At 59.6% G+C, this 12,076-nt stretch overlaps 2 protein-coding genes across 3 annotated transcripts; both read left to right on the plus strand.

The window, feature by feature from the left end:
- The first annotated feature begins 434 nt into the window (after positions 1 to 434).
- Tomm40 (translocase of outer mitochondrial membrane 40) lies at positions 435 to 7,065 on the plus strand. 2 transcript variants are annotated; one of them, XM_048368930.1, is made up of 10 exons: positions 435 to 545; positions 661 to 937; positions 1,473 to 1,540; positions 2,076 to 2,168; positions 3,036 to 3,137; positions 3,222 to 3,327; positions 5,786 to 5,908; positions 6,001 to 6,077; positions 6,172 to 6,274; positions 6,531 to 7,065. In XM_048368930.1, exons 2-10 carry the CDS (start codon positions 667 to 669, stop codon positions 6,668 to 6,670), a joined length of 1,083 nt encoding a protein of 360 aa, XP_048224887.1. In that variant the 5' UTR covers positions 435 to 545; positions 661 to 666; the 3' UTR covers positions 6,671 to 7,065. The 2 variants fall into 2 exon arrangements, with proteins under 2 accessions (XP_048224887.1, XP_048224886.1); XM_048368929.1 differs by having other exon boundaries at positions 438 to 532.
- A 1,007-nt stretch (positions 7,066 to 8,072) lies between these two features.
- On the plus strand, positions 8,073 to 11,863 carry Apoe (apolipoprotein E). The gene is made up of 4 exons (XM_048369453.1): positions 8,073 to 8,183; positions 8,961 to 9,026; positions 10,336 to 10,516; positions 11,015 to 11,863. Exons 2-4 carry the CDS (start codon positions 8,984 to 8,986, stop codon positions 11,712 to 11,714), a joined length of 924 nt encoding a protein of 307 aa, XP_048225410.1. The 5' UTR covers positions 8,073 to 8,183; positions 8,961 to 8,983; the 3' UTR covers positions 11,715 to 11,863.
- The last annotated feature ends 213 nt before the right edge of the window (positions 11,864 to 12,076 follow it).

Below are 12,076 nucleotides of genomic sequence, written 5' to 3' on the forward strand. Positions count from 1 at the left end.
GACCCCAGCACGTTAGCCAATGAGAAACTCAAGATGAAACGTCACTAGGTTTGCCCCACCCTCGTATGCTCTACAGCCAATCAAGATGCATCGAGAGCCAAAATTGACCAATTATCACGACGTTCGTCTTGCGTGCAGGCGGGGGCGCCAGCCGGGAAGGGGGCGGGGTTACGCATTGATAGGCGTCTCATGACAAGCACTACAAACCAGTGGCACGGTTAGCCCTGAACCCGCGGCGTCACGTACCAATGGGCGCGGGTAGCGTCAGCCAATAGGAATGGTCAGCGTCTATCTGACCCTCTTCGAGTGATAACCAATAGAATAGGACGTTTGAAGTATGTAGGTGGGACTTCCAACCACGAATCCAATAGTAAGTCCGGGTCCTGAGAGCGGTGGGTGGATCTTGGGGCGGACTGAACCAATGAAGTAGACGGGGCGGGGCGACGGTGGCGGCAGCAGCGGCAGCGGGTTCGGTTGCGCGTAGCGCACGGGGTGGGAGCGGAGCCCAGGCCGGGAGCAGGCGTCGCCGCCAGTGAGAAACCAGGGTCCGGAGCAGGGCTGGGGGAGGGGTCGGGCCCAGGCCGAGCTGAGCCGAGCGTGGGCGGGGTGCGGAGGGGAGAGGGGGTCCTGACCTCCGCCCTCTGACCTTTCCCCTCGCAGGCGACCATGGGGAACGTGTTGGCCGCTAGCTCGCCGCCCGCGGGGCCGCCGCCGCCGCCCGCGCCGCCCCTCGTGGGGCTGCCGCCGCCGCCTGCGCCGCCTGGCTTCACGCTGCCTCCTCTCGGGGGCGGCCTGGGCGCTGGGGCCACCGCGGGCCGAGGGTCGGAGCGGAGTCTCGGGACCTCCGCGGCGGGCGCCGGAGGGGCGGTGGACGATGGGGCCTGCGGCTGCCTGCCCAACCCCGGCACGTTCGAGGAGTGCCACCGGAAGTGCAAGGGTGAGGGGCGCCGGGGGGGCTGAGCGCGCGCTCTCGGGACCCTGCCGCGGGGCGCTGGACGCTTTGGGGGCGGTCCGGTGGTGCAAGGTTAGACTTGGGGTCCGCGACGATGGGACCCGATGGTGCAACCTTGGGGTACAGTAGAGTCAAACTCTTGGGGTGATCTCGTAGGGGGCCGACACCCAAGGTCACAGTATCACCAAGGCCCCCTGGACTGGTGGGAACCCTCCCAGTGCTCCTCACTCACCGTCAAATCTGGAACCTGGAGTAATTGTGGTGACGGTGGGAGAGATTGACAGAGCCCTGTTGGAATGTTTAGTGTGGGGTAGGGTAATTCGCTAGTAATTCTCTTAAGTCCTTCACATCTGCATTCTGCATGGTGAAGCTCCCGATCTCCCGAGGTGATGAGATCCTGGTGCCATTCACTGTTCTGGTTGGGATGCCTTGGAAGCTGTTGGCGCTGCTGGTAGGGTTTTTGGGGAGAAAGATGGAGTTGTAAGGCAAGAAGAGTTTTGTGTGGATTTCTCTTCCCCAGAGCTGTTTCCTGTTCAGATGGAGGGTGTCAAGCTTACAGTCAACAAAGGGTTGAGTAACCGTTTCCAGGTGGGTTTTCCTGGGGCCCTGCCCTCCCAGGTTCTCACACTGTCCCCTGTGTCTTCATAAACAGCTCTCTCTGTGCCTGAAGGGCTGGGCTCCCTGGACTTGGAAACACTTTTAAGAGTGCAGTGACACACCTATAATCCTGGCACTCACAGGGGGCCTAGGTCAGACATGTCTCCAAAAAAAAAGACACAATGCAGGGCTCACCACTTAGTGGGGCCAGTGGTAGAATTTCAGGACTCAGAATCCAGAGGCCTCAAGCCCACAACATCCAGGCAAGAGTGAAGGGCCAGGTGTGGAGTACACCCCTAGCTCACCTTTTCTGATGCATGGCCTCTAATCTAGTCAGGCGCTACCTCTATCCTTACTCCCCCCTGTGGGAATCAAACCCAGGGCCTGACTACTGCAAGCAGTGCCCTGTCACTAGGCCATGCCTCCCAGTCTTCTTCCCCTGCGCAGAGATCTTGTCTTTACCCTGGGGGGGGGGGGGGGGCGAAGCCAGGCCAGCAAGTGCCTCAAGCTTTCCCTCCTCTCCTAGGTGAACCACACGGTGGCGCTCAGCACAATCGGGGAGTCCAACTACCACTTTGGGGTCACCTATGTGGGGACAAAGCAGCTGAGTCCCACAGAGGTGAGGTTCCTTCCACCATGTATTTGGGCAAATACATTACCAGACAGCCTGGCTGGGGAGCCCTATGGGTGCTGGGATATAAGGAGTAGGTTTGGGTCTCCCCAGAATGCCCTGGGGTGCTGGGAGCAGCTGCATCCATCAGCATCCCTGGAGATCCTGGTGCACCTGGTGCAGACCGGGCAGGCTGCCGGGACGGGCTGCAGGGGGCGCTGGCGAGCCATGGAACGCCTGACCCAGGGCAAAGCCAAGGCTGTCAGTTGATGTTGTAGTGGCATTCCTTAGCCTGCCATGGGAGCACTGGACACTGGGGTGCAGGGGTGCAGGACTGAGGCCTGTGGGAGGCAGAACTGTATTAGGTTCCTGCCTATATTGCCTGAATTCTTTTTTTTTTTTTTTTTGAATTCTGGACCTAGGCACTGCCCTTGAGCTTTTCAGTTCAAGACTAGCACTCTGCCACTTGAGCCACAGTGCCACTTTTGGTTTTCTGGTGGTTCATTGGAGATAGGTCTCGCTGCGCTGGCTTTGAACCATAATCCTGAGATCTCAGCCTCCTGAGTAGCTGGGATGACAGGCATGAGCCACTGGCGCCCTGTTGCCTAAATTCTTTCAGTGAGTTCCTTAAGCAGCTGGGAGGCAGGAGGCTGAGATGGGAGGCCGGCACCTTCCAGCTCCCCTCCCTGGGCTGCATTACCACCTGTCTGTGTGGGACACAGCGGGGACTGGGCAGCTGTGGGACAGAGGCCTACGTGTCCCAGATCTGTTCCCAGAGAGCTAGAAGGGCTGTGGGAACCCCAGGGATCCATGGCTTAGCCCAGCTGGTCTGGGAGGGAGCCTCGTTGCTGACCTTTGCCTGTGCCGCTCCCCCAGGCGTTCCCTGTGCTGGTGGGAGACATGGACAACAGCGGCAGCCTCAATGCTCAGGTCATCCACCAGCTAAGCCCCGGCCTTAGGTCCAAGATGGCCTTCCAGGTGAGCGTGGGGATAGTAGGGCCTGCCGCCTGCCCCACAGGTGTGCCTAGCCCACTGCTGCCTTAACCCCCCCCCTCCCCACAGACCCAGCAGTCCAAGTTCGTGAACTGGCAGGTGGACGGAGAGTACCGGGGCTCTGACTTCACAGCAGCTGTCACCCTGGGGAACCCCGATGTCCTGGTGGGGTCAGGTAAGGGGTGGGCCTCGGAACCGGAATTTGTCTTCAGTCCCTCTTTTTTTTTTTTTTTTTTGTCATTCCTGGGGCTTGAATTCAGGGCCTGAGCACTGTCCATGGCTACTTTTTACTCAACGCTAGCACTCTACCACTTGAACCACAATGCCATTTCAGCTTTTCCTGTTTATGTGGTGCTGAGGAATTGACCCCAGGGCTTCATGCATGCTAGGCAAGCACTCTACCACTAAGCCACATTCCCAGCCCTCCTGCCCTCTTATAAGTCAAGGAACCACTGACCCCAAAAGGAGAGCCTTTGCTTCTCATGGCAGTACCTGGGGCTCCTCTGCAAGGCCACTGCCCCTTGGGGTGCCGGCATTTAGAGAAACTTGGGTCTGGAGGCCTGGTTCAGGTGGTAGTGCACCTGCCTAGCATAAGAGGTCCTTTGTTCAAACCCCAGTGGTGCTAGAGGAAATGTTGATGCATGCAGAAAGTTTAGTCGGCTCTGGCGCTTACTGCCCCATAGAATGTGATCGGATCTCGTGGGCTCTGGCTGGGTCTAGAACAGAGCCAGTCCCAGGGTGCTGCGAGGTTATGTGCAGTTGGGGAGATGAAGGCCTCACTAGGGGCAGTGACTCCTGCTAGGGTGGTAGGGGAACAGGCTCGACTACTGGCTGGACTTACAGTTTCTCCCTTGTGGTTCCTCCTTCGTTTTTAAGAGTAGCTAGATACCTGCACTCAATTCATGCTTTTTTTTTTTTTTCATGTGTTTGTGTGTGACAGTGACAAGATCTTGCTCTGTAGCTCAGGCTAGCCTCAAACTCACTATTCTTCTGCCTCTACCTCCGTATGCTGGAATTACAGGCATGAACACATAGGCTCAATGTGTTTGTCTTTGTTTTGTTGTGCCAGTCCTGGAAGTTGAACTCGTGGTACTGTCTCTGAGCTTTTTCTCAAGGCAAGCACTCTGCCAATTGATCCACCGCTCTCCTTCCAGCCATTACTGAGTAGGTTATTGGAGATGTGAGTCTCATGGACTTTTTCTGCCTAAGCTAGCTTTGAACTGTGATCCTCAGATCTCAGCCTCCTGAGTAGCTAGGATGACAGGCGCGAGCCACTGGCGCCCAGCTTCAGTGTGTATGTTTTGAGCATGTTCTGTACATGGCCTTCTAGACGCTGGGGAGAAGGGATGAACGAATGACTGAACTAAGTCAGCCCTCTGGGCTTCCATTCTTGGAGCATGTGGCAGTGTCAGAGGAGGGGTAGAGTGCCGCTTTGTGGTGGAGCCCATGCCTGGCATGCACTAGGTTCTGGGTTCCGGGGAATTGTAAGTGCAAAGGGCCTGAGGTAGGATGCTCTAAAGAAGATCCATAGTGGCCACATCATATAAGGTTTCACAGAGCTCAGACTTCCTTCTGAGCTTGGGACGTTGCTACCAGTGCTGAGCTGGTGAGGGACAAGATCTGGCCTTGTGCTTAGGGTTAGGAAGCAGACTACAGGGGGTCTCCTGTAGAGAAGGTGGGGTGATGGGACTGGCTGCCAGGGGAGTGTGTGTGTTGGAGGAGGCCATGGTGGACATGAGCACTGGCGGGCAGGAGGGCAGGCCCTACCACCGGTGTCATGGACAAGGAAGTTTGAGGTGGCGTTGCCAGGAGGGGCACAGGGCCTATATGCCCAGGAGGCTGGAGCCAGGGCATCCTCAGCAGGGAGCAAGGGGAGAAGGTGGGGAGGCCTGCAGGTAAGGGAGGCTTCAGGGTGGGCAATTGGGGGCTCCAGGCTGGAGGACACATTTCCTCTGTCCTGCTGGCCTGACTGTGGTGCCATCCATTCTGCTCACACTTACCACAGTTGAGCCACAAAGCTCCACCAAGATAGTTCTTTACCCCCAGAGACTTTACACATGCTCCTTGGTGTGTGAAATGCTCCCCCTGGTCTTGTAAATGTTGACCCCTGTTACTCTTGTGAAAGGCAGAAGTGGTGGCAGCCACCTTGCTGGGCGTGGTGGTGCAGGCCTGTAGTCCCAGCAAGATCTAGAGTTCCAGACCAGCCTGGCCTAGGGGTGGGGTGCTCAGGGTAGAGAACTTGCCTGGTGTGCTGGAGGCCTGTGTTGGGCCCTTGCTGGAGTCAGTGGCCCAGGCACTTCACTGCCAGAGGTGGAGGAGCTGCACTTTCAGTGGAGGCACAGACCCAGAGTTCAACGCCAGCTGGGGCAAAGTTAAGGAGGCCCTGTCACAAACACAATAGCTGGGAGCTTGCCTGGCACGCGGAGATCCCTGGATTCCAGCCCTTCAGCGGTGGCCCCTGGCCTGGGCTCTGCCCTTTGCCTAGCAGCCTCGTCGGCTCCTAGCCCCGGAGTGGGTGGGGGATGCCTGGGTTGGGCCCTAGCATGTTCGTGGCAGGCCCAGTGCAGGCCTCTCGTGCGCAGGCGTGCCAGCCGCCGGGGCCTGCCTCAGCCTGGCATCCCGTGTGCCCGCAGGCATCCTCGTGGCCCACTACCTGCAAAGCGTCACACCGTGCCTGGCGCTGGGTGGAGAGCTGGTCTACCACCGGCGGCCGGGCGAGGAGGGCACCGTCATGTCCCTAGCTGGGAAGTACACATGTGAGTGTGGGAAACGGTGGGGATGGGGGGCCCGGGTCTAGGAGGGTCCTGGGGCCCCACGGGCCGCCTCACCCCTATCCTACCTTCCTCAGTGAACAACTGGCTAGCCACGGTCACGCTGGGCCAGGCGGGCATGCACGCCACGTACTACCACAAAGCCAGCGACCAGGTGAGCTGCAGGCGCGGCCTGGGGCGCATGCGTGGGAGGGGGGGTTGCGAGGGGCGGGGCCACCTCTCCTCACCCGGCGGCCCCGCCCCTCCAGCTGCAGGTGGGCGTGGAGTTCGAGGCCAGCACCAGGATGCAGGACACCAGCGTCTCCTTTGGGTACCAGTTGGATCTGCCCAAAGCCAACCTCCTCTTCAAAGGTAACCCCGGGTGAGCCCGCAGAGTGCCCGCGCCGGCCGCGACCGCAGCGGACGCGGAGGCCCTGAGAGCCACCGGCCATAGTCAGGCCCGGCCCCTCCGTTCCGGCGGCTGCCCTGGCCCAGCGTGTCACTCCCTCTCCCCCTCACCGACCTCCGGGCCCATGCCCCGGGTGATGTCTCCATCCAGGCTGGACCGGGAAGCGGGGGGGTGGGGGGGGCCCAGCGTTCAGCCCCACCCCTGCCCGCCCGCCCGCAGGCTCTGTAGACAGCAACTGGATCGTGGGCGCCACGCTGGAGAAGAAGCTGCCGCCGCTGCCCCTCACACTGGCCCTGGGCGCCTTCCTGAACCACCGCAAGAACAAGTTCCTGTGCGGCTTCGGCCTCACCATCGGCTGAGCCCGGCCTCGCCCTCATCCTCACCCGCGCCCCTTCCCTCCCTCCCTCCCGGGGCGGGGCAGTGGGAAGGGGGTCTGCCCCGCCGCCCGCCTGGGCCGTCAGGACCCCCAGCGCCAGGGAGCCTGGGTACCGGAGGGGATTCTGGAATATTTCGAACACAGCGAACACGGCGGCCCAGGCCGCAGGAAGACCTCAGGGCGGAGTGTCCTGGCGGCCCGGCCCGCCGAGCCGGCCCAGGGCAGCGAGAGGAGCTCCCGCCCCGTCCACCTCCCTCCCCTCCGTATAAATCATGTTTATAAGTTATGGAAGAACCGGGACATTTTACAGAAAAAAAAAGAAAAAAGAAAAAAAACAAAATATACGTGGAAAAAAAAAAAAGCTACCTTGCAGTGGAGGCCGTGGTTTTCTCCGGTGCGGCCGGCAGGGGGCGCGGCGGGGCCGGGCTGAGGCCTCGACCTGGGCGGGCGCCGCCTTCCTGGGAGGGGAGGTCAGGGCCCAGCCGGCCACCAGGGCAGCAGCGAGGACTTTGTCCGGCAAACAAGCCAGGCGGGGCTCGCCCCGCACCCAGAGCCCTTTCCGGGCCCCCCATTCAGAGGAGGTGGGGTGTCCTGGAGCTTGGCAAAGCCACCTGGGGATGGGCCAGGCAGAAGCCCCAGCCGGTCATACCTCAGGGCCATGTGTTTGTGGCCAGGTGACCTAGGATGGCCTGTTCAGCCCTCTGGCCTCTGCCTCCCAAAGGCTGGGATTGCAGGAGCCTGCTACCATGCCCGCCCCTTCCCAGACAGGAACTGAGGCCTCACTTGCCCCCACCCAGAGGTGACCCCTGGGCCTCAAGGTACCAGCCAGGTGTCCACCCTGCCCCAACCCCAGGCCTGCTCTCAGCCCCAAAGGCCAGCTGGTACCCTGGCCCCCAGCTTCTGCCTGCTCTGCTCACACTTCAGCAGGGGACAGAGGGGCTCGGGGGCTGCACTGTCCACTAGAGGCTCAGTTACCTGCCCAGGGCCACAACAGGGTTAGTGGCAAGCAGGTTCTAGAGCCCCGGCCCCTGCATTCATAGTTTCCAGGTGGGGGGCCAGGGGGGCCTGGGCTCGCAGGAGGGCTCGTTTTCCTGCTAGGGACAGCAGTTCCCAGAAGTGCTTCACCCATGATCACAGCCAAAGGAGTTGAGGCCAAAGCCCAGAGCTCCGGGATCCAAGTCCCTCCTCCCTTCCCACCACTTCAGTCCTGACCCCAGCCTCTTCCCATAGTATAAGGAGGGAGCGAGTACTGGGGGTCATCAGCCCCCCAATACAGAAGGGGACACGGGCATTACTGGGTAAGGGGTTACCTCCCTTTCTGAGGGCTGGGAGAGGGGGGGGTCACAAGACCTCCAAGCCCCACCTCCCTCCCCTCGTGACATGTCGGGGCCTGGCCCAGCCCTGGGGAGGGGGCGGGGCGGGGAGCCCTATAATAGGGCCAGTCTGGGAACCGAGATCCCTGTTCTGCCCCTGGAGGAGAGGAACTTGGACCACTGGTGAGGAGACGGAGGATCTCAGGGCAGGGTCTGGGACAGGGATGCCCTGGGGCGGTGGGGAATAGGACAGGGGACCTGGGGACCCCCTGGCCTCCAAGGAAGAAGTTGGGGGGGCAGGGAGGCAAGGCTGAAGCGTGGAAAAGCCATTTGGGGACAGGAGGGGAGAAAGCAGTGACTGGTCTGTGCTCCGGTCAGGAAGAGCCCAGGAGCCCGGGACCGCTAGCAAGCCAGTGGAGGGAGGGGGCAGTTGGAAGAGCGCCGAAGACCCAGGATTGAAACCCTTGTCGTTGATTGAGCACACTGAATGCTCCCAACGGTCCTCATGCTTTCATTCTGGGGGGGGGGGGGGGGGGGGGCGGGGAGCACAGAGGTACCTCAACTACATTGCAACCTCTGCGATCTTTCTACCTCAGCCTCCCTTATACTGGAATGACAGACTGGAATGACTTGCAGACTACTCCAGACCAGGAGTTTAAAGTGAGGGTTAAATTAGCACAACCATGGAATGCAGGACTTCAGATGTAGCATTAGTTTGGACCCCAGGGAGCACAGCTGCGGCTGGAGATTGGGGGTGGGGTGCAGTGGAATTTGAACCCTGGAAGAGCAAGGTGGAATTTTTGGCAATTGAGAGGATCTGAGGATGGAGCGATTGGCCAGGACAAAAGACAGAGGTGGGGGATGTTTGTGATAGGATTAGTCCCCCCCACCATCTGGGGCGGGGCTGAGGGTGGGAGGGCGGAGCTATCTGGTTGTTTATTGACAGTTTCTCCTCCCCAGACTGGCCAATAGCAGGTGGAAAGATGAAGATTCTGTGGGCTGTGTTGGTGGTCACATTGCTGGCAGGTATGGAGGTGGGGTTTGTTCCTAGCCCTGCCTTTCACCCCTCATCCCATCTTACTCCTCTCCCCCCACTGCACAGTAAAGCCCTAGATTCCACCTCTTTTTTTTTTTTTTTTTGTCGTGGGGCTTGAACTCAGGGCCTGGGCGCTGCCCCTGAGCTCTTTTTGCTCAAGGCTAGCACTCTACCACTTCAGCCACAGCCCCACTTCTGGTTTTCTGGTGGCTAATTGGAGATTAGCACTTTCCTGCCCAGGTTGGCTTTGAACTGTGATTCTCAGATCTCAGCCTAAGGAGTAGCTAGCATGACCGGTGTGAGCCACCAGTGCCCAGCTTCCACCTCATTCTTCTTGTGTGTGCCGGTACTGGGGCTTGAGCTGGGGACCCTGCCCCTTAGCTTTTTACCGCTTGAGGTGCAGCTCCACTTTTTCTGGTTTTGCTTGGTTCATTGGAGAGAAAAGTCTCACAGACTTTCCTGCCATGTCTGACTTTGAACTATGATCCTTAGATATCAGCCTCCTGCGTGGCCAGGATAGCCTGTGTGAATCACTGGCACCCAGCTACACACTATCTTCTTTTTGAGAGCAAGTCCCATGTCTGGGGCTTTCCTGACATTTACCCTGAGCAGTGTTTAGACTGTATGAGCCTTGGGTTTCCCATGCATGAAAATGGGAATTATAGCCCTAGAATTAGTACCCATACTAGTGACTCACACTTACAATCCTAGCTGCTCAGGAAGCTGAGATCTGAGGACTGTGGTTCAAAGCTAGCCCAGGCAGGGGGCTGGGGATATGGCCTAGTGGCAAGAGTGCTTGCCTTGTATACATGAGGCCCTGGGTTCGATTCCCCAGCACCACATATACAGAAAATGGCCAGAAGTGGCTCTGTGGCTCAAGTGGCAGAGTGCTAGCCTTGAGCAAGAAGAAGCCAGGGACAGTGCTTAGGCCCTGAGTCCAAGCCCCAGGACTGGCCAAAAAACAAAAACAAAAACAAAGCTAGCCCAGGCAGGAAAATCCAAGAGACTCTTATTTCCAACGGATCACCAAAGCCAGAAGCAGAGCTGTGGCTCAAGTGGTAAAGCATCAGCTTTGAGCAAAAACGTTCAGGGACAGAGCCCAGGCCCTGAGTTCAAGCCCCAGGACTGGCACACACACAAAAAGGGAACTATAGTAATGTGCCCATCACCAGCACACCAAGACTATAAATGTTGGCCAGGCAGCACCCCCTCAGTGCCCAGGGAGGGGCTGGCTCCAAGCACTCCTGTGCACCAGCTCCCTCGTGCCAAACCCTCATGACATGGTGAACTTGCACACAGGATGCCAGGCAGAGCTGGAGCCAGAGCTGGAGCCGGAGGTGCCTGAGCGCTCGCCATGGCAGGCGGGCCAGCCCTGGGAGCAGGCGCTCAGCCGCTTCTGGGATTACCTGCGCTGGGTGCAGACTCTGTCCGACCAGGTGCAGGAGGAACTGCTCAGCTCCCAGGTCACCCAGGAACTGACGTGAGTTACCCACTCTGACCTCTGACCAGGCCCCAGGTCCCTCGCTCTCGCTTTCCCTGTTACCTCTCCTTAGGGTTGGGGTCTCTACATCTGTCCTGTTTTCTTCTTCCCATGCCCAGCTAGCTCTGTCTCTCCTACCATTGCTCCTCCTGCCTCTGTTCTCTTTCTGCCAATCCTTCGTGCTGCATTTCAAACTCATGGCCTTGAGCATGCTAGGCCAGGCAGGGTCAGTCCCACCCCACAGCCTGCCTTGCTTCCATTTATTTTCCAGATGAAATTTGGCACTTTTTGGGTGATGGGCATCAGGTGGAGAGCCTCCTACCCCTTCCTCCTTCGCAGCTGGGATTATAGCCGTGGATGTCTGTGCCTGGCCTTGCATTCTCATGAGTCCCTGTGTCTGTCCTTCTTTGTTATGCCTCTGTGGATTTCTCTACTTTGGGGGTTCCCTCGCTCTGTGTTATGGTAGCCATCCACCTTCCGCTGCCTTTACCCGCCCAGGGCGCTGATGGAGGAGACCATGAAGGAAGTAAAGGCGTACAAATCCGAGGTGGAAAGCCAGCTGAGCCCCATGGCGGTGGAGACCCAGGCCCGGCTGAACAAGGAGCTGCAGGCGGCCCAGGCCCGGCTGGAGGCGGACATGGAAGACGTGCGCACGCGGCTGGCACAGTACCGCACCGAGGTGCAGACCATGCTGGGCCAGAGCACGGAGGAGATGCGGGCACGCCTGGCCTCGCACCTGCGCAAGCTCCGCAAGCGGCTGAGCCGCGACGCCGAGGACCTGCAGAAGCGCTTGGCTGTGTACGGGGCCGGGGCCCGCGAGGGCGCCGAACGCGGGGTCAGCGCCATCCGCGAGCGGCTGGGGCCGCTGGTGGAGCAGGGCCGCGTGCGAGCCGCCGGCCTGGACGCCGGTGCTGCTCAGCCGCTGCGCGACCGAGCCCAGGCCCTGGGCACCCGGCTGCGAGGCCGGCTGGAGGAGGTGAGCAGCCAGGCCCGCGATCGCCTGGAAGAGGTCCGCGTGCAGATGGAGGAGGTCCGCGCCAAGGTGGAGCAGCAGGCCGAGGCCTTCCAGTCCCGCCTCAAGAGCTGGTTCGAGCCCCTTGTGGAAGATATGCAGCGCCAGTGGGCCGAGCTGGTGGAGAAGATGCAGGCCGCTCTGGGCACCAACGCCGTCCCAGTGCCCGCCATAGACAACCACTGATCCAGCCCTCCATCCATCCACCCATCACCCCGCAAACCACCCCATGGAGGGCACCTCCCTGTCCCCCTCCCCTGGCTCTTCTTTGCTCTGGGTCTGTAAGAGGCCCCTGGCCCCAGCCTGGCATAATAAAGAGTATTCAAGCTACATAGCACCCACTGGCCTCAGTTTCTCTCCCCTTCCCCAAACTGTCCCGTAAGTGTGTATGAAAGAAAAAGAGACACAGAGAGAGACTGACACAGAGTGCCCTGTGCCCTGGGGCAATCCTAGCCACTCGGGAGGCTGAGAGCTGAGGATCATGGTTCAAAGCCAGACCCAGCAGCAAAGTCTGTAAGTTCAAGTCCCAGTACTGGCATGCACACACA

This window comes from Perognathus longimembris, chromosome 20 (genome assembly GCF_023159225.1).
Source record: "Perognathus longimembris pacificus isolate PPM17 chromosome 20, ASM2315922v1, whole genome shotgun sequence".
NCBI lineage: Eukaryota > Metazoa > Chordata > Mammalia > Rodentia > Heteromyidae > Perognathus > Perognathus longimembris.